Genomic DNA, 18,470 nt, shown 5'->3' with positions numbered 1-18,470 from the left:
TTTTTTAATAATTTTAAAAAATATTCTTTAATCTGTATTTTATTAGAAGAATTTAATTTTTAGTAAAAAAATAAAACTGTAAGATTAATTATTTATTTAAATTAAATATATTTAATAGTTCGGAATAATAGGCGATAAATAATTATAAAATATAAAATTTAAGTCTAAAAAATTTTTTTATTATAGGCTGCAGAGGCCTAAAAAAAGTAATAATTAAAAAAGATTTATTTTTAAAAAATAAGTAAATATTTAGAATAGCTTTTTATTTAGTATCTAACTAATTATTTACTTAGATATTATTAATAATATTTTTTTTTATAATTTTTATAAAAATAGTAGCTTATAGAACTAGTTTCTAAATTTTTAATTCCCGGGTATTATAAAATATAAACATATATAGTATAGTAGATATAAGAGATTTTATTAAAAAATAATATATTTTTTTAAAAATTATTTTATATTATTAATATCTTTTTTTAACTAAAATAAAATAGCGGTTTTTAAGCTTATATATAGATTTTAAAAAAGATTATCTTCTACTATTAATTTTAAAAAATAGAAAGCTTTTTTTATAAGTTAAATATAAAATAATCTTTTGATTTTTCGCGACGCGCGTAATCTAAAGATTTAAAAAAAAATCTAGTTTAAAAAGTTTATTTTAGTTAAAATATTATTATAGTTTATAAAAATCTAAAAAATAGAAAAAGAAAACTTGATAATATTCTTTAAAAATAAGCTAGATAACTATAATTAACTTATAATTCTAAGACTACTTTATAAATAATAGATATAGAAAGATAAAAATAGAAAATTTTATAAAAATAGTTTATTTTATTTTAAAATATATTTTTATATAAATATAATCTATTATATTTTAAATATAATTAAAGCGCCTGCTGTATCTTATTTATTTTAAAAAATCTAATAAACAGAAAATTATATCTTAAGTCTAGAGTTATAAAAATTAGATTAATTAGATTAGTTAGATTATTTTTATATTAATAAAAAAATCTAAAAAAGGCTTTTATAAAACTTTTTAAAAAATATAATATCTAATATTTAATTAGATAATTATTAGAAAGTATAGTTGCCGAGAAAGATTATATAAATAGTATTATATAAATATTATAATATAGTTTTAATTTTTCCGACTTATCTGCTTAATTTATTTAATCTATTTAATTTATTTAATTTATTTAATCTATTTAATTTATTCGATTTATTTAACTTGCTTAATTTATTTAATTTATTTAATTTATTTAATCTGCTTAATCTGCTTAATTTATTTAATTTATTTAATCTACTAAATCTGCTGCCTCTAACTATTTATTATATAATTCTAAATCTATTTAAAAATTTTTTTATTTTTAAATTTTTTTATAATTCTTTAAGCTATATCTTATTTATAAATCTAAAAATAATCTAATTAAGTAGCTAGTTAAAAATAAAAAAATAAGTTATTAAAATACTACTAGTTTATTATTTATTTTATTATTTTATTTATTATTATCTGTATCTGCCAGCCCGCAATTTAACAGCAGGTTTTTTTTTAAGTTTAATTTATAATACAGATAATTTAGCTTTTTTAAATAAAAAATAAGAATATAATAGACTATTTAAGCTGAAGTAAAAAAAAGAATAATAAAATAAAAATAATATATTTATTTTTAATAGTCTAACTAGTAATAAATATATAGTTTTTTAGTTATTATATAATATAACTAAAATATATAGTTTAAACTAAGTAATAATTATATATATTTATATATATTTCTTATTATAAAAGTAACAGTTTTATAAAAAGCTGAATTTTATTAATATTATTAGAATTTTTTAATTAATTTTTTTAGATAAAGATAGAAAAGATATTAATACTTTTTTTAATTATTATTTTTTAATTTAAAAAACTCGTTTCTATATATTTTTAGATAATAATTAAAATAGTCAGATTAATAACCGCTTAATCTAGATATATTTTAATTATATTAGAGCCTAAATAGATATAGTAAAAGAATCTTAATATTAAAAATAGTTAAAATAATTAATTACCCGTTTTTTAGCTATACCGCGGTTAGATATAAAAATTTTCTTAACCTGGCTATAACCTGGCGGTCAGGTATAAAAATTCTAATTAACCTGACCTGACCTGGCCGTTAGCCACTCTAAATATATCCGACAAGTAACTGTACTATTTTTATAATAAAGAATTATGCTTCTTCTGTTAGTATATAAGAAGTAATAAATATTACTGGATTCTCGGGAATTATAAAACTTAAAAAAGTATTCTATACTTTAAGACTAATAACTGTATAGTACAGCAGATAGACAGTAGATAATAGAAAGGGAATTTAAAAAGACCAACCGGTAAGATTATGGTCAACGGTCTAGCAATAATTAGAATATATAAAAGTAATCTAATTTGGAGATACAGTCTTTTAAGTACTAACCTAGCCAGCTATAAAGCAGAAGCCTTATTTACTGTATTTATTAGTCGGTGACTTTTGTGGCTCACCCATCAGTTTGTTGCATACTTTAAGAATAGACTATATTTTTACCAGCAGAATAATAATAGTTCTTTTTCTAGATACTCGATAAAGCTTCGGTATAACTGCTTAGTTAGTATATAAAAAATAAAAGAATATAAAGCAACTAGATTCAGATCTAATATTATTATTAATTAATATTTTTTAAGAACTTAGTATTTCAGCTGTCTAATATAAACTTAAACTGTAAATATTTTTTATATAAATAGCTGGCAATTTATACAGTAAATCTAAAATAAAAAGACCGGGAATAGAAGTCTTTTAAATATTACAAATATATAGAATATGGATTCTGGAATCTTCTGGTATAGTTCGGCTTTATATCCTACCCAGGCAGGTACTAACCTAAAGTGCTCGTCTATTAAGGTACGGTACCGGATGGGCGCTTTGTTAAGGTACGTTACCGAACGGGCGCTTTTTTGTCCCATCGGTATTGTATATCTAAAATTAAAAAAAAAAAATTAAAAATTATCTCAAGAACAAACCAAGTATTACTATACGATACTTATATTTTTTCTATTATTATTTATATAATAAATTATCAAAAATATTAAAATAAAAAAGAAACTATATTTATAATATTTTGTATTATTATTTTAATAAAAAGTATAATATATTAATGAAAAGAACTAAATCATAAGTAAAGGGCTTATAATCTAAGAAGTATAAAGAGGGAATAGATTCTTACCATCTAAATTATTTAAGAAAGGCTATCGGAGGCGGTGAGCTGCCCAGCTAATCAGGAGGCCGTGCCTCCACATCATCTCTTCCCATGCCATCCCTAGATATGGACTCTCGACGCACCTCTCAAGCTTACGACCTCGCTAAACACCAACAACTCCAGCTTGATCCACAGGCAGACCCTTGACTATGGCTGGAGTCAAATCCAATCATCGCATTGTGGCGCCAGGGATTCCAGAGATGAACATAAATGTTCCTGACACTAGATCGGAAATTGACTAGCGCAGTCGGGCATGCCGAAGCGTCCCTGATCGGATGTGTGAGTGATCTGGTCGACTAAAAGCTCAGAGAAAATTAGGATAGTTTAAATAACCGCAATTTCCTATTTTCAATATACTTCCATCCCACCCAAGCACTTGTTATCCTCTTTCATTGCTGAATTTCACAAGATCCCTGCCGCTCACAATCTTTCCCTCATCCCTTCAGAATGTACTTTAAGCAGCTCCAGTCTTTCCTTGCAATCCTAGTTGTCGCGACCACGACTCAAGCAGAAGTTACTTCGGCATCCTCATGCATCCCCAACATCAACAACCAGACGTTCGCCCTCTTTAGTCACGCCCCGATTACGTTCAGCCGTAAGATTGCCAGCATCGGCGCCTGCGAGCAATGGTGTAGCGAAACCGATGACTGTCAAGCCTGGCTCTACCTGGAATATGCCTCCCAGTGTGATTTGCATCGTGCCACTGCTCTTGCCACGTCTCCAAATGAGCTGTTTGCGTATGGCGGATGTGCACCCGCCCCACGAAATCTCCCGGCGATGAATACTGCCAGCAGTGCAGTGCCTGCATCCGTTGCCTCGCCCTCTTCTATGTTCAGTCATTCTGGTGTCTCCAGAAGCGCCATTGCAGTCTTTCCGAGTGCCTCTGTACGACTACCTCCTTCCCTTTACCCCCTTTTCTTGTACCCCTCCCAGGGCGGCAATTTAGATTCGCAGCTGACAGACGTGATTTGCCTTAGGCCGCACACAAGCGGGCTGTGGGTCATTATGGCAGCTCCGGTCATGGTCATTTTGATCGCCATAGTCCATTTCACCACAGGAATTCATAGAGAAACTAGCTTGGTGGCTTACCGCGGACATGGTGGGGCGAGCGGTGATGGCCAGGGTCTTTGTGATTGTCTGTGTACCTTAGCGTTTCCTGCAAGTGATACACAGCGTATTAGGGCAATATATTTTCGGACTTGGCCGTTATGCACTAACCAGGAAGCTCAAGTGGGACTCCCACCGAGTTACCAAAAAAGGGAACCGACAGGAAAAGGTAAAACAAAATAGAAGAAGGTCTAGGCGTGCTCCGGAACAGCATGCCTCGTCCCTCCCAGAAGCGGATTTGTTTCTCCCTCGCTTACTCTCACTCCCTCACCACCACCAACTACTCTCCTTCTCCCCAACAGCCCCAAGACAGCTAAGCCCCCCTGAACTACTGCAAACATCCCCGTGCCTCCGGCTGGCCAACCCACCCGGACAAACCAAGCAATGGACCGGAACGGCGTCAGGACATTATCCTCCCTGCTCGCGAATCTCACTCGGAACAGCCATGACACAGCTAGCATCGCTAATACTACCGCTTGAAGAGTCCAGTCCCGGACCCTTACCACGCCCCAATCCAGCGACAGCGAGCGGAGTTGAATGGCTTGGGGAATTATTGAGCACATACTAAGAAGAATGGCTATGGGATTGAGGAGGTAGAAATGGAACCCCGCAAATATCGCCACGCCGAAGTCGATTTGACGTTCATCAGGTTCATGGAACATGGAGGGGAAGAGGGCGTCTATGAGAACCGGGATGACGGAGATGAGGGTGAATGCCGCGTACAGGACGGCGATGAGAATGCGTGCCTGACTGGGAAGGGATAGTGGGGAGGGGAATAGGTGAGACATAGAATGAAGCTTGGGCCATTCTCGGTTAGTGTTCATCTTGGGGTTCGATTCGGAGGAGCCCGGAGTCTGCGGGCCGCTTGGAAAAGAGGATTGATCTTACAGGAGCTAGAGCAGGACCCAATCGAAACCCAGCTGCACCAGATTCAGACAGTCCCCTATTGTTCTCGGATTGTGGGCGAAAAAGCCTGGCGGATCGGCGCCGGCGATGGTGGAGTTGACGGCTGTTAAGAACCCGACTGTGAAACGTTCGGTGGCACTGAGAAGATTGAAAAATACGTAGGGGAGGGACAGGCCGGTGCTCATCTTCTGGGCCCAGATGCGCCAGAGTTGAGGCAAAGACACTGTGATCTCGAGACCGAGGAGGACTCTGTCGGGGGTGGAGACTCAGTAGGGTTACAGTAGCCGCATGGTCTGATACTTACACGCGAAGCAAGTTAGGGCAGGAACGGAACATTGTTCTCAAGTGTTCTCCCCACTTTTCCTTGGAGCAAACAAAGAGGAGCTCTGGGGATGAAACATTTATTCGAAGATTTGAGTGATTTAAGTAGAGGGGAATTGTGAGTCCTTTAGTCAAATTGTTGAGGGAAGGAAGGGGGGCGCTGCACGCGCGGCAGAATCAGGGGGAGGGAGGGGAAATCTCTCTAGCATACAAAAGCACGAGCTACGGAGTACCTACCTAGTAAGGTACTGATCCATCTATATCCGCGAATGAGTCACCCTATTGGTGGATAGTGGAAAGTGAGCGTAAGCTGTCAGTAAGGTGGGGTTTTGTAGTAACCGTTTACAACCTTACCGCCTGCCATATAAGGCTGTTCTGCTGCCCTCCGCACGGGCTCTCGCACCCCATCAAAATGGGCCAATGGTCCCCCCCCCCCGCTCACCCTTGTACTACTTAAGTCACAGACAATTCCCTGCAGCTCAAGAGTTGAACCCCCTACTTTTTAGCCCAAACTCTTCCGCCTTCGATTTCGAAAATAACCGAGGTTGATTCCAAATGGATACGTACATAAGATGGAAGGAAAACAATAGGCTGTACGTTTATTACGACTATTGTGAAGACACCGCCGGTGCTAAGAAGCGTTTTGCACAGGCCCGACACCCCACCATTAGTTCTCGAGTTAGATGGTAGCCCGACACTCTGGACAGAGGGCAAAATACCAACCTACTCATTCACGATCACTTTGCGCAGGGTCTTAGACGATCAACAGTTCTGGTTTCGCTGGGAATCTTCCATAGATCCCCGTAAGGAAGAATATATTCTAATATCTCACGATCCAGACAGCGGCAATATCGAGAAGGTCGGAATTGAAGATCACTCGAGATATTTACCATTGTTACCAACAATTCATCAGTTCCCTGATGAACCGGCATCATTCTATGTTGAAGAGGCTAAGAAAACCTGGGACCGCAGTACAATAAGTATGCGAACGAGCTTACCTGAGACCTGGGCTAGGCTTGTAGAACCGGGGCGCACCTATACCCTTCTCTGGACGGGCAAAGAGATTACATACTGGGATTGGGGTACGCCACAGCAGAAGAAGGAAACCGAAAAAAAATGGCCCCCAATTTTAGTTCCGGGCGGCGCACATCTCACCTTCACTGTGCGAGAAGGGAGGAAACCGCAAATTCCCTCCCCTCCGACACCACCACCAATCAGTCCAAGTAATAGGGTGTAAGCTCTCCAACTCCAATAGAAAGGTATTCAGAAAGATATTCAACGGCTAATTTCAAGACAGGCCTGGTGCACCAGTCCTAAGTCTGGAGTTGAGCTGCAGCTCTACAATGTCTGTTTACGGGGATTTGAACATATCTACGCGGGTCATATACCACAGTCCATCATCCGACAATGAGAGCTCTCAACCGATCACTTTCCACACCTGGGCGTTTAACCCGTTCGACGCCTTTCGCGTCTATCGCCGTCTCTGTCCCAATCAGTCTGACCTGAAGACTGAGAACGAATGGGAGAGATTCGAGAACGATCGGTTACCACATGTGTTTTGGGATAACCCTGACAGAGAGCTCAACGTGGCGGAAAGCGAAGAAGGTCGGTTTGTGACGCTCTATCCCGGGGAATCCTGGTACAATTCTTGGTCTTTCGATCTGCCCGACGACCTTCAGCCTGGCGAGCAGCTCCGATACCAATTCAAAGGAAATACTCTGGACTGGTGGGATTGGGGTACGGCCGAGGATCACGCGCAAACCATTGTCACGCTACCTGGCTCGGGGATCGAGCCAATTTCGCACCCGAAGGACAATAACAACCGACCAAAAGTCGTCATACCAGCTTCTAATGTTGTGGAGTGGACGATGAGTAGCGACTGAATGGTGTTTCGTTGTCCGGGGACGTCCCTCACTGCTACGATTCCTAACTACTCCGTAGATTACTGCTATTACAATAACAGGACCCTTGAACCGGTTCACTATCTCGTGACGAGCTTTCGTTCTACCCGCCAAGCAACATGATATCTTCTATGGGCTTTAGTGAGAGTACTAATAGTTGAATGGAGCACTTTGTAATTTCCGCAGGTACGCAACTCGGCTCCGCCGACGCTAAGCTTCGCGACTATTGGTGCGAGTAAGTAGCCCGCCAATGCACCGCTAGGTCCGCCATAATACCCAGGGAGGAGGCTATGTCTCCGGTAAGTAGGGCGAGAGTCACCACTCCAGTAGGCCGCATGATCTAAACCTTAGCGCAGTAACTAAGAATTCGACTAACGATCTGTTAGGCAGAATACTAAACTACTCGTAAGATTGCTTAGTGTATTCTTGCTTTCCCTCAAAGCGTCTTCTTGGCATTCAGATCTATAATTCGGCTCTAGTTTTTGATGGTCTATCCGTTATTTTAGAGTACTGAACATTGAATGAAATTAGGTGCTAAGATGCTGGAATAACAGCAGAGATGGAACAAGGTACTGAAATATAAATTTGGATTGCCCACCGAGACTGAATCCTGAATATTATTCCAGAGAGACAGAGCAGTGCCACTGACCTTCCTTTACATCCTACGTACTCTCATGCTGGAGATCATGTCTTACTGGTAGCCAGGATCCTCCAAACCATCACTCATTTACAGTCTCGTTTTTACCTTTCTTTCTTTTGTTTTCTTTCCTTTTCTCCCTCTCTCTTTTCCGCATTCTGGCCCGAGTGTGATGTTACACTTGTTTAGTTCATGTCTCGCTATGCGGCCGACATTTCTTCTTGCTCTGGCCTTATGGCTCACCACCTCCCATGTACACGCTGCCGCGGTCTTCGCTCATTTCATGGTCAGTAAGAGACATACCAGTCCCGATTGTGACATAACTGACCAGACGAGCTCTTTGTATTAGGTCGGAAATGTTCCAGCTTGGACAGTAGACGATTGGCGGCACGACATCCAACTTGCGCAGGCGGCACATATCGATGCCTTCGCTTTGAATATCGCTAATGGATGGTTTGCCAACGAAGACACACTTGCTGTGGCCTTCGAAGCCGCGGCTACTGATGGCTTTAAGCTCTTCTTTTCTTTTGACTACGCAGGAAATGGCTCATGGGCGGAGGCTGATGTTATTTCCCTGATCAAAAAGTATAAGCTTCATGGAGGGTATTATACCACAGAGAAGAACGGAGCACCCCTCGTGTCCACTTTCGAGGGGCCCGACAGTGCCGCGGATTGGGCCAATATCAGGGATGAGACTGGCTGCTTTTTTGTCCCGGACTGGTCTTCAGTAGGTGCTATCCCGGCATCAGAGGAGGCTGATGGTGTTGTGGACGGACTATTCAGTATGTAGGGCTCCTGGCCTCTTTTGCAAACACACTGACAGGGTCTTGATAGGCTGGGCTTCGTGGCCCTGGGGCAATCTCAACATGACGACGTTCGTGGATGCATCTTATATAGAGACATTGAACAGCAGCTCAAAGCCCTATATGATGCCTGTCTCTCCCTGGTTCTATACTAACATGCCGGGGTACGACAAAAATTGGATGTGGCGAGGAGATGATACTTGGTATCAACGTTGGGTTCAAATCTGGTATCTACAGCCCGAATTTGTCGAAATCATCAGCTGGAATGATTTCGGGGAGTCACATTATATTGGGCCCTTGGATAATCGGTCGTATAGCCCTTTTACCACAGGTAGGGCTCCTTTCAATTACGTTGAGCATATGCCCCATGACGGATGGCGTGAGCTATTGCCCTTCATGATTGATACCTACAAGAATGGTCGCGCGCTCGTGACTGAAGAGAAGATCGTGATGTGGCACCGCACGTCCTTGGTGGATGACTGTGATCGAGATGATACAACTGCGAACACAGCCTCGCAGTTACAGGCTGAGTTTTTGCCCAATGAGGTAGCCCAGGACCGCCTCTTCTTTACTGCCTTGCTGGCTAGCAATGCAGATGTTGTCGTGGAGTATAATAATCCTAGCAGTACTGTCACAGCGGGCTGGGACTTCCTGCCTCCGGGACCGAAGGGCTTTGGAGGCCCAGGTCTATACCATGGAAGCGTGTCTTTGGAACATGCAGCAGAAGTGAACCTGAGAATTGTCCGCGACTCAGTTACCAAACTGACTCTGTCGTCAGGTCAGAGTATTTCCGCGGACAATTGTAACCAGGGCAGGACCAACTTTAATGCTTATGTGGCGGCGAGCGAAGCCATTGAAGTTGAACACGTCTATGCAACTTTTAATCTCACTGAGTTGAGTTGCATTGCTGGGTACAGTGCGGATGCGTTCACTGAGCTGTGCGAGTTTACTTGCGCTTGGGGATATGTGAGAAGGACCCCTCTTTTTATCTTCAGGCTTTCCTTTCCTTTCTTGCCATGAGCTGACTTGGATCACTTGCCAGTGTCCCGTAGGCGCTTGTGTGTGTACAAACCTAGGCGTCATCCAGACCCTACCCAACGCCACTGGCCAGGTTGGCTATCCGGCGAATGGCGACGCAAACTACGCCGGGCTCTGCACATTTGCCTGTAACTTGGGATTCTGTCCCTCCAAGTACTGTGCAGCTACTCTCCAAGCCTCATATATCCCCACGGTCTCTCCGTTCACCCCGAACGCTTGCGTGGCAGGAATGGGCGAGGGCAGCTTCGCAGGCTTGTGTAGCTACGCTTGTGCTTTTGGATTCTGCCCTGAGAATCATTGTACATGTACCAAAACGGGGGCGCTGGCTCCATCTCCCGTCGTGGTCAATACCACTGGCGTCTCCTTGATTGGAGATGACTCCGATCTGTGCAATTTCGCTTGCCTGCGTGGCTATTGCCCCGAAGGCGCCTGCGCCCGGGCCGCGGCCTTCTACCCGGATACCTCCTGCAGCGACGCCCAGAAGGCCATGATCCAGACTGAGATCAACCACGCCATCACCATCGCCAGCTATGCTGCCGAGAATTTCCAGAATGGAGATTACTATACCCACTTCTTTGCCGAGAAAGTCCGCACTGCTGACTTTCCCGCGCACGCGGAGGCAGTTTACCGACGCGTGGCGGCCGTCCTCGATGGCACGGCTCCTTATGGCCTCAAGCTCACCTGCAATTTTGCACATCCAGAGTGTTATAGAAGTGTTGCTCATACCAAGGACTCGGCGAGGAGCTTGAACTTTTGTGCTGGGTTCTTTGCGAACTCGAATGATCCAGATAGTAACGGAAATGTCATCCTTGCCACCGATGACCGTCTCCAGCACTGCCCTACCTTGAATCTTCGGAAGGTCAACCGCAGCCGCGCTGCTACTATTATCCACGAACTCACCCATACGTCTTTCGTTATGAATGGAGTGAATGGGGGCGAAAAGTATGTATCTGCTATCCTTTTCACCTGCCCTACGCCTCGTTCCCTTACCATGTTTTAGGTCAAAAGACTACGCATATGGAATCCTTGGCTGCACTGAATTGGCCCAAGGGAGACTAGATCGTTCATGTACAGCTTGGTACCGGAGTAAGCCAAGTGTCATTCTCTGTCCTAACACCGACGGGAAGGAGAGTGTATGCGATGCAGATCGAAGTGCATGGAATGCCGAGTCATGGCAAAGCGTCGCGAGCGGCGTCTACTTCAGTGCGCAGTGCCAACGCGCAATTGAAATTAGCAACGACGTCCCAGTAGTGTCGGTTACGAGCGATGAAGACGGAGACATAACCGTGCCGATTTCGACCACCAGGAGAAGAGATACAAACTGCCCCGCATACGATGACTACTTCATCTGGGACGAGGATGAACAGCCGGTGAGCGTCAAGGGATATGTACACTTTGGGGATTCCTTCGCGGCTGGCATGGGCACGGGATCGACCTCGTGGGATGAGTGTCGTGTTGGCTCCAACAATTACGGGAAACTTCTCTACAACTATCTGAATGATTCCAGCATACCTTTTGCGAATTATGCGTGCTCGGGAGACACCACGACCGGACTAGCTAACCAAGTCAAAAAGTGGAAAGACACCTCCTCATTTAATCTCGCCACATTAACATTGGGAGGAAATGACGTGGGATTTAGTGATATTATCCGCAACTGCATAACCTGGGAGTTACCCTGGGGCTATACGGCGATGTTCCAAGCCCGGTGTGAGGAAGTAAAGGACAAGGCTAGGTCCATTCTAAGCGATACGAGCTCATCCGGAATGAGAAACAAGCTCAAGGAAGCTTACCTCAGTATTCTCAGCGCCTCCCTCAATGATGACTTCATGCTCTATGTCACTGGTTATGTCGGTTTCTTCAATTACGACACCACCATCTGTGACCTCTCCACGTTCAACTACTGGTGGCCGTCATATAAGCCTCTTCTCCCAATATGGGATGATGTGGCCTTCCTCCAAACTGCCGTGCGAAAAGAATTGGACGACCTAGTGGACCAGATGAATCAAGTGATCCAGCAGGCAATCAAAGATGCAAACTCGGCATATGGCTCTACTGGCGTGACATACGTCAATATGCAGCCCTCCTTCGACACGCATCGGTTTTGTGAAGAAGGTGTCTATGAACCCAGTCCGAATCGGGGAGAGACGTTTTTCTTCCTCAGTGGGTGGGATGATTATCCACACGAGCACGACGAGCTGGTCCGCACCCCTTCCTCTCCTTTCGCATGATGGACTGATCATGACAGCTAATATGTATAATGTAGGTCACTGTTGAGGCCGAGACTGCCGCCGTTGAAGCGGCCGAGGTGGTTCAGATGATGTCTTTGGGCAGCATTCCCATCCCCGACGCTGTGACCTGCAATACCACCCTGGGAACCGACCCCGATCCTTATGCTGTGGTGATGTGTGACGCGTCCCTTTCTGTTTCCATGGATCCGAATGGCAAAGTAGCTCAGCTTCTCGCACAGGCCAATACCGACATTTCCAGTAGGAACTACAGCAGCACCGCTATCAAATGGTGGTTACCGACTCGCCAAATCAAGACCTTCCATCCACGCTCCGACGGGATGTTTGCCTTCCGCGATGCCGTCTGGACCGCAATCGAAGCTAATACCTAAACTGGTTTTCCTTTTCCTTTTTTTTTTTTTTGATCGAGAGTATTGTCTTGGGATTGTCTGAGTTTGGCGACTTGATTATTCCTGGAGAGAGAGTCAGCTCTATTAAAAGCGATGTTATCTTTTCAGCCACTCTCAGGCATAAAAGAAAGGTATTGCTGCTGCTAATTTAATTGAATATAAAACTCATTTTTCAATAGAGACATGATTCTATTCTAATGAGAGTAGCTAAAGGTTAAGAAAGAGGTTAATAACAAAGCTCTCAAAACTTGTATATAAATTAGTTAGTACAAACAGAATAATTCAGATTTAGGCTGTAATCTAGATGGGATCCTTTACAGTATTGCTTAAAGTTTCCACCTTATTGTCTACAGATATACTGTATCTCCATTTACCTAGACACCTGAAAACTTTTACCCCCCAGTTACTTTGAAATACTGCAGCATTTTACAGCAGCTAGAATACTAAGCAAATATATCTATATAGTCTCATAACATACACAGAAGATTTTAGTCCGCGTGTTTTAAAGAAGATTCTATAATAGTATTGTTATAGGCACAAACCTCCTAGTACAAATCAGGCACAGAAATTATTTATCAAGGATATTTTACATAATGCCTCTGTAAAGTTCGTCTTGTGAGGGACATAGCCACATTAGGGCCGACCGAAAAATAAGGTCTAGCTATAAGATAGACAAACATATAAAATTACCCTTTCAAGCTTAAGCCTTCTGGCAAGCTGGTGTTATAGCAATTACCGTCACGAAACCAGTGCATAGAAGCCCACACTTGTGTACTGGAAATAGCGGACAGATTAAATCCAATGTGGGGCACGCCCTTCGGGAATGCGGCAAGTGCAAGAAGGCCTAATACTGTTTATAAGGTCAGATCCCACATTCATCTTTTTATTGTATCAGGCTGAGTCTCACAGCTTTGCTTTGGAACAGAATTGTCAGCATGATTACTGGCAGGAACAAAAGCATTCTTGCGTTCGTCCACAGGCCCGCCGCTGTCAGAATGTTTTAGGATGTCGATTAAGTTTTGAGTTCTCGTCACAAAAAAGTCTGGAAAGTCCTAATATGTGCCTTCCCGCAAAGTGCTTTTGGCTGCTAGCTTTTCTTCAAAGTAAGGGAAAAAATGAGGGACATGTTCTCGTGCTATTTGCTTTTACTACCATGGCTTACAATGTTATATGGGTTTCATTGCATATGTGTATTTCTACGGCTTTGTTTCTATGTATATGTACACCTGTCGGCTCGTCAGTAAGCTCCCTAATATTGATAAAATTCTCGACTGCGATATTCGCAACGTAGGACCAAGCACGTTTTGGTACTCAGAGTCAGACAGCAAAGAAAGGATTACTAGCCCGGACATATAAATAAGAAATAGGACTTCTTGAATGCAGAGCAATTTTCGAGGCGGACAGTACTGTATAAACTCAATAGCAATAATTGAATGATTTGGTTCAATATCTTCTACCATCCAAGTATAATCAATTGTCATGAATTAGGAGCATGATGCAATCTTAGACATGTTCGCATCAACTTCTGTTTTATAACTGATAAATAACAGTACGTATATGCATGGCACCACCTCTTACAGTTCCTTATCACAGCTCGCCTGCTCCACTCCAAAGCACCAGTTCCAGTTTGTCTCCCAGTTAGTTCCAAACCCATTGACCTCCGCTTCCATGGCCCACTGGCCACTTAAATCTCCATTCACCCACTCGTTAAAGGAGAATCCCGCGAAGGTAGCGTAGTTGACAAGGTTAAGAAAGAGAGTCATGGCCGCTGAGCTGCTACTGGATCCGGAGCTCGGCGAATCCAGAAACACCTGCGCCTGCTCTACCGTCATCACGGCTCCCCTTGAATTGCACTGCACCTTGACGCCGCCGCTGCCGACATGAGTAAAGGCCGTGTCAATAGCTCCGCGGCGTTGGAATGACGAGCTGCTGCTGCCGACGGGGGCCAGATGACCGATATGGTAGTGGGAGCCGTTAGTGGCCACCAGGAGCGGCACATGGTTCGCGCGCGTGTTCTGATAGACGAAGCTAAGCGGCATACTGGCGTTGTGCAGAGCCCGGATCGTTACCGCCGCCGCCTCCCCCTCTTCACCCCGGCGCACCACCGTCTGCGGCAGGTGCGTTCCGTTCAGCGGGATCCCTTCGTAGTAGACATCCGAGATCACGACGCCGTCGCCCAGCTGACGGAAGTAGTCGTCAAGGTAGGCAAAATCCTCGTGCCCTCCCTGCTCGCGTTTGGAGGTCCAATAGCCGACCTGCTGGTAGTTATTGACAGCCATACCGAACTGAACGGCCGCCGAGACCACCGACTCCGCGCAGGTCATGGCATCTTCAGTGTCACCAGATTTCCCGGCGGGGACGCATTCGCGGATCGTATCAATCAGATGGATGGTTCCCAGGCCGGCGGACACAATCACCCCATTGCCGGGCGTGCCGTACTTGGTTGTTAGCACGCTCGCCCCGATGGTGCCGACCAGGGTCCATGCTTTCGGGATGTCGATGGCGGAGCTGACATCGCTCAGTACGGTGCAGATGCACAATGTGCCGTAGGGGTGGAATTTCATCTTGCAGGATATGCACGGGTAGGATATTGAGGATGACGGTGATAAAATAGGTCATGAGAGGTAGAGAGGCAGGAAGAGGGCATCGGGGTGTCGAATTTATAGTCCGTTTTGGGCAGACTCTGCTTCTATAATCAATACCAAGCAGTGCCAGCCCTATGGTTGAAGCTGAGTGGAGATCGCAAGCCGATGCAATGTGATATATTTTAGCAACCAAGGAGAATTCTACAGGGTAGGTTTCAGAAACTGACAGGTTAGCGTCTGTACGACAATGCTAGTTGAAGTACTCCCTAATATTAGCCGACAATCACTAGTCGAGATGGCCCTTCTAGCGTAAGCACGAAGTAATACGTGCTCAACCGAAGGCATACGTTAGGGCTTTAACGGCATGAAATCAAGTGCCAATGCCCCCCAGACCCTTAATCTCTATCATCTAAAGCTGTAGCCAATGATGCCTAATTGTATATAACATGAAGATAATGCAACGAGCGTCGATTTCTATCCGATCCTAGAAGCTGGAGTAATAGCCATATCCCCGTATTCATTGCACGTATCACACAATACTGGTAGAGTTCGTACGGAGCCGAGAAGATCTATCATAGCCGAACAGAGCTGTGAGGTCAACCAGCTGATTTGCCAAGTTTCAGACCTGGCTCCTTTTCCTCCCCTCCCCGGGTCCACCTACACTCAACTTTGTTGCTCCCAGAGGCTTGTTTTATTATTCAAATGAGAACCTATCCCTCAACCCACCACCCAGATCCTTACTACTCAACCAAGCGCACCCAGAAAATTCCCTCCGACCTGTACGACATCTCAATGGTCACCTCACCGCTGCTGCTGCCTCCCTCACTCGCCTCTCTGGCAAATCTGGAGGCAATTCTCACATTCTTGACGCCCTCACCTGCATGGACCCCTTTCTGGTATAGCCTGTACGACGGCGGGGGTGCCGTGGCCCTGTTGTGGGTCCAGATCTATCTTCTCAGCCCGCGGCGCACCGAGATCGCATTCGAGCTGGCCGGCTTAATCACCATCCATCTCACTCGGATCCTGACAGTGGCCTGGTTCGCTTGCTACCGGAATGATGATGGGTGGACTGAGGCGGCGGTGACCCGGTGTCTGGGAATGGTTATCGTGCTGGGGTTGGATTGGATTACGATTCGTCGAATTTATTGGCGGCAGCCTGCTCAGGAAAGGAGATCTGGTATGCTTCCCTCCCTCTGTGTACAAACCGAAAGCCCTTTGGTTGCAGTGAGGTCTGAGATGCTTAATTTCATGGTATTGATGTTGCATTGATCAGATACGCTCCGGTCCGTTGGAGAGCATAAGTAGAGATTGAATCTCTAGCAACTTGGCAGATGGGGTGCAGACAAGGGGATATCTTACCGGTGTTGTTCGTTGGTGTTTTCATTCGAATGAATGGGTTGCTGTTTAATATAGGGCCAATAAACTGATTGTGCTGTACTCGTGCCATTTGGCTTGCTGCTTGTATTCGGGCTAGGATAGATGGCCAATGCTTACATCTGAGAATGACCGAGTTCAAACTAACCTGCGCTGCGGTGGGAGGGTATAAAGACATCCAGGCAATTCCAAGTATTGTCACTATTAGTATATCGATTCTTATCATCTAATACTTCTTGTGGTCTCCAGAAGTTGTGTTACTACCTGTATGTCGCCGCCGGGCCTGGTTTCCACCCACATACCATGGTTGTATTAGTCAGCAACTTTTGTGTCTCACCCCATCACTTCGTCGTGTACTTTGAGAATAGGCTATATGTTTACCAGCGGAACGATAATGATTCTCTTTCTGGATACTCGGCAAAGCTTCGGTACAACTATTTAGTCAGTATATAGAAGACGAAAGAGTATAAAACAACTAGATTCAAATCTAATATTACTATTAACTAATATTTCTTAGAAACTTAGTATTTCAGCTGTTAAATATAGAGTTAAACCGTGAATACTTTCTGTATAAATAGCTGGCAATTTGTATCGTTAGTTAAAATTAAGAATACCGGGGGGTAGGAGCCTTTTAAGCATAGCAAATATATAAGATATGGATTCTGGAATCTTCTGGCATGGTTCAGCTTTATATTCTACTAATCTAAAGTGCTCGTCTATTAAGGTACGGTACCGGATGGGCGCCTTTTTGTCTCATCGGCATAGGCGCGTACCCGAATTATATTATTAAATATTTCTTCTTATCTTTTTACTAATCTCTCTCAAATACTAATCGATTAAACGGAATATCGAACGTTCCCGCAACTTTTTATAGTAGGCAGAATATTACGCGCTGTATTATTTTCGCGCGGAGTAAGAGCCCGGCGGAAAACCACGACGTGTAAAACTTTGTGGTACGTAGAATATGCAGTCAGTATTTATAAATATTTTATTTCTACTATCTCTACAGTATTAAAAGCTATTGTAGATATTAGCAGATGCCAGTATATTTACAGCAGGCTACTTATTTAGTGGGCAACGGGTGCTCTCTAGCACGCAAGTTGCTAATTGACTGCTATACCAGAGTATACATAAATAGTTGGTAAAGGAAAGGTTATTAGAGAGCAGATATAATTTAGAAAATTTATTTAGATAAAGTCAAGTTTACTAGTACGGCGACATTAAGCAAGAAGAAATACAGAAATAGATTATATCTTATACGGGGCCTTAAAAGTCGTAAGCCCAGCGAGATAGCCTTTTACGGATCTCGGACGGGAGAAAGATACAGAATAACAAATATTTTCTTAAGTAAATAAGAGTCTTAATAGTATGTATGTATACCGTACCTATTAAGTCTTTCTATGGAACTAGGTTAATTATAGTAAGCAAAACCTGTTTATACTTTATAATACTTTTCAAGAAGCTTTTTTGCTTTTAGTAAAATTTGTTTCTTAGAGTTAAGCACTATCTAAGAATAGCCAGAATATTAGTTATTATATTACGTCTTATCTTCTTGTATTTCGGCTAGTTGTAACTGTATTAGATTAAGCTGCGAGCTATACTATAGCTGAATTAATAAATTCTAAATATTTATTTCTGTAGTATTAAGTATTTTTTTTTCGAAAACTAAATTTCTGAATACTGATTTTAAAAAATAGAAATATTCCAGTATTACAGGGCGGGTATAAAAAGTATAAGTAATAAAAGAATTTATTTAACTGTTAATAAAAATATAAATTATTCTAAGACTTGTATTAGCAGTTAAGATATTAATTAGATAGTTTACTTATAATTTTTTAATTACAGCAGCGTCGGTAGCTAAAAGAAAACTAAAATTAAGTATACTTGCGAGCTGTTATA

The 18,470-nt window shown here is 42.8% G+C and overlaps 6 protein-coding genes across 6 annotated transcripts; 4 read left to right on the top strand and 2 right to left on the bottom strand.

Annotated features, from left to right (window-relative positions):
* Window positions 1-3,611: 3,611 nt before the first annotated feature.
* On the top strand, window positions 3,612-4,489 carry BO95DRAFT_442210 (uncharacterized protein). The gene is made up of 2 exons (XM_025586370.1): window positions 3,612-4,149; window positions 4,242-4,489. Exons 1-2 carry the CDS (start codon window positions 3,712-3,714, stop codon window positions 4,329-4,331), a joined length of 528 nt encoding a protein of 175 aa, XP_025442843.1. The 5' UTR covers window positions 3,612-3,711; the 3' UTR covers window positions 4,332-4,489.
* Window positions 4,490-4,562: 73 nt separating this feature from the next.
* Window positions 4,563-5,613, bottom strand: BO95DRAFT_452683 (uncharacterized protein; the record flags this gene model as incomplete). The annotated part of the gene is made up of 4 exons (XM_025588165.1): window positions 4,563-4,935; window positions 4,978-5,050; window positions 5,288-5,526; window positions 5,582-5,613. The coding sequence occupies 4 exons, from the start codon at window positions 5,611-5,613 to the stop codon at window positions 4,563-4,565; spliced, it is 717 nt and encodes a 238-aa protein (XP_025442842.1).
* A 437-nt stretch (window positions 5,614-6,050) lies between these two features.
* Window positions 6,051-7,683, top strand: BO95DRAFT_387932 (uncharacterized protein). Its single transcript, XM_025583544.1, has 3 exons — window positions 6,051-6,191; window positions 6,250-6,831; window positions 6,896-7,683. The coding sequence occupies exons 1-3, from the start codon at window positions 6,154-6,156 to the stop codon at window positions 7,479-7,481; spliced, it is 1,206 nt and encodes a 401-aa protein (XP_025442841.1). The 5' UTR covers window positions 6,051-6,153; the 3' UTR covers window positions 7,482-7,683.
* Window positions 7,684-8,130: 447 nt separating this feature from the next.
* BO95DRAFT_412331 (uncharacterized protein) lies at window positions 8,131-12,681 on the top strand. Its single transcript, XM_025584237.1, has 6 exons — window positions 8,131-8,422; window positions 8,486-8,918; window positions 8,971-9,905; window positions 9,982-10,919; window positions 10,978-12,175; window positions 12,241-12,681. The coding sequence occupies exons 1-6, from the start codon at window positions 8,309-8,311 to the stop codon at window positions 12,592-12,594; spliced, it is 3,972 nt and encodes a 1,323-aa protein (XP_025442840.1). The 5' UTR covers window positions 8,131-8,308; the 3' UTR covers window positions 12,595-12,681.
* A 1,505-nt stretch (window positions 12,682-14,186) lies between these two features.
* On the bottom strand, window positions 14,187-15,176 carry BO95DRAFT_494973 (uncharacterized protein; the record flags this gene model as incomplete). The annotated part of the gene is made up of 1 exon (XM_025590808.1): window positions 14,187-15,176. The coding sequence occupies one exon, from the start codon at window positions 15,174-15,176 to the stop codon at window positions 14,187-14,189; it is 990 nt and encodes a 329-aa protein (XP_025442839.1).
* A 723-nt stretch (window positions 15,177-15,899) lies between these two features.
* Window positions 15,900-16,502, top strand: BO95DRAFT_513935 (uncharacterized protein; the record flags this gene model as incomplete). The annotated part of the gene is made up of 2 exons (XM_025591639.1): window positions 15,900-16,374; window positions 16,471-16,502. 2 exons carry the CDS (start codon window positions 15,900-15,902, stop codon window positions 16,500-16,502), a joined length of 507 nt encoding a protein of 168 aa, XP_025442838.1.
* Window positions 16,503-18,470: the final 1,968 nt, after the last annotated feature.

Source organism: Aspergillus brunneoviolaceus (genome assembly GCF_003184695.1).
Source record: "Aspergillus brunneoviolaceus CBS 621.78 unplaced genomic scaffold BO95scaffold_29, whole genome shotgun sequence".
Lineage (NCBI taxonomy): Eukaryota > Fungi > Ascomycota > Eurotiomycetes > Eurotiales > Aspergillaceae > Aspergillus > Aspergillus brunneoviolaceus.
Note: the sequence above shows the minus strand (reverse complement) of the source record. Positions and strands in the feature narration are given on the sequence as shown.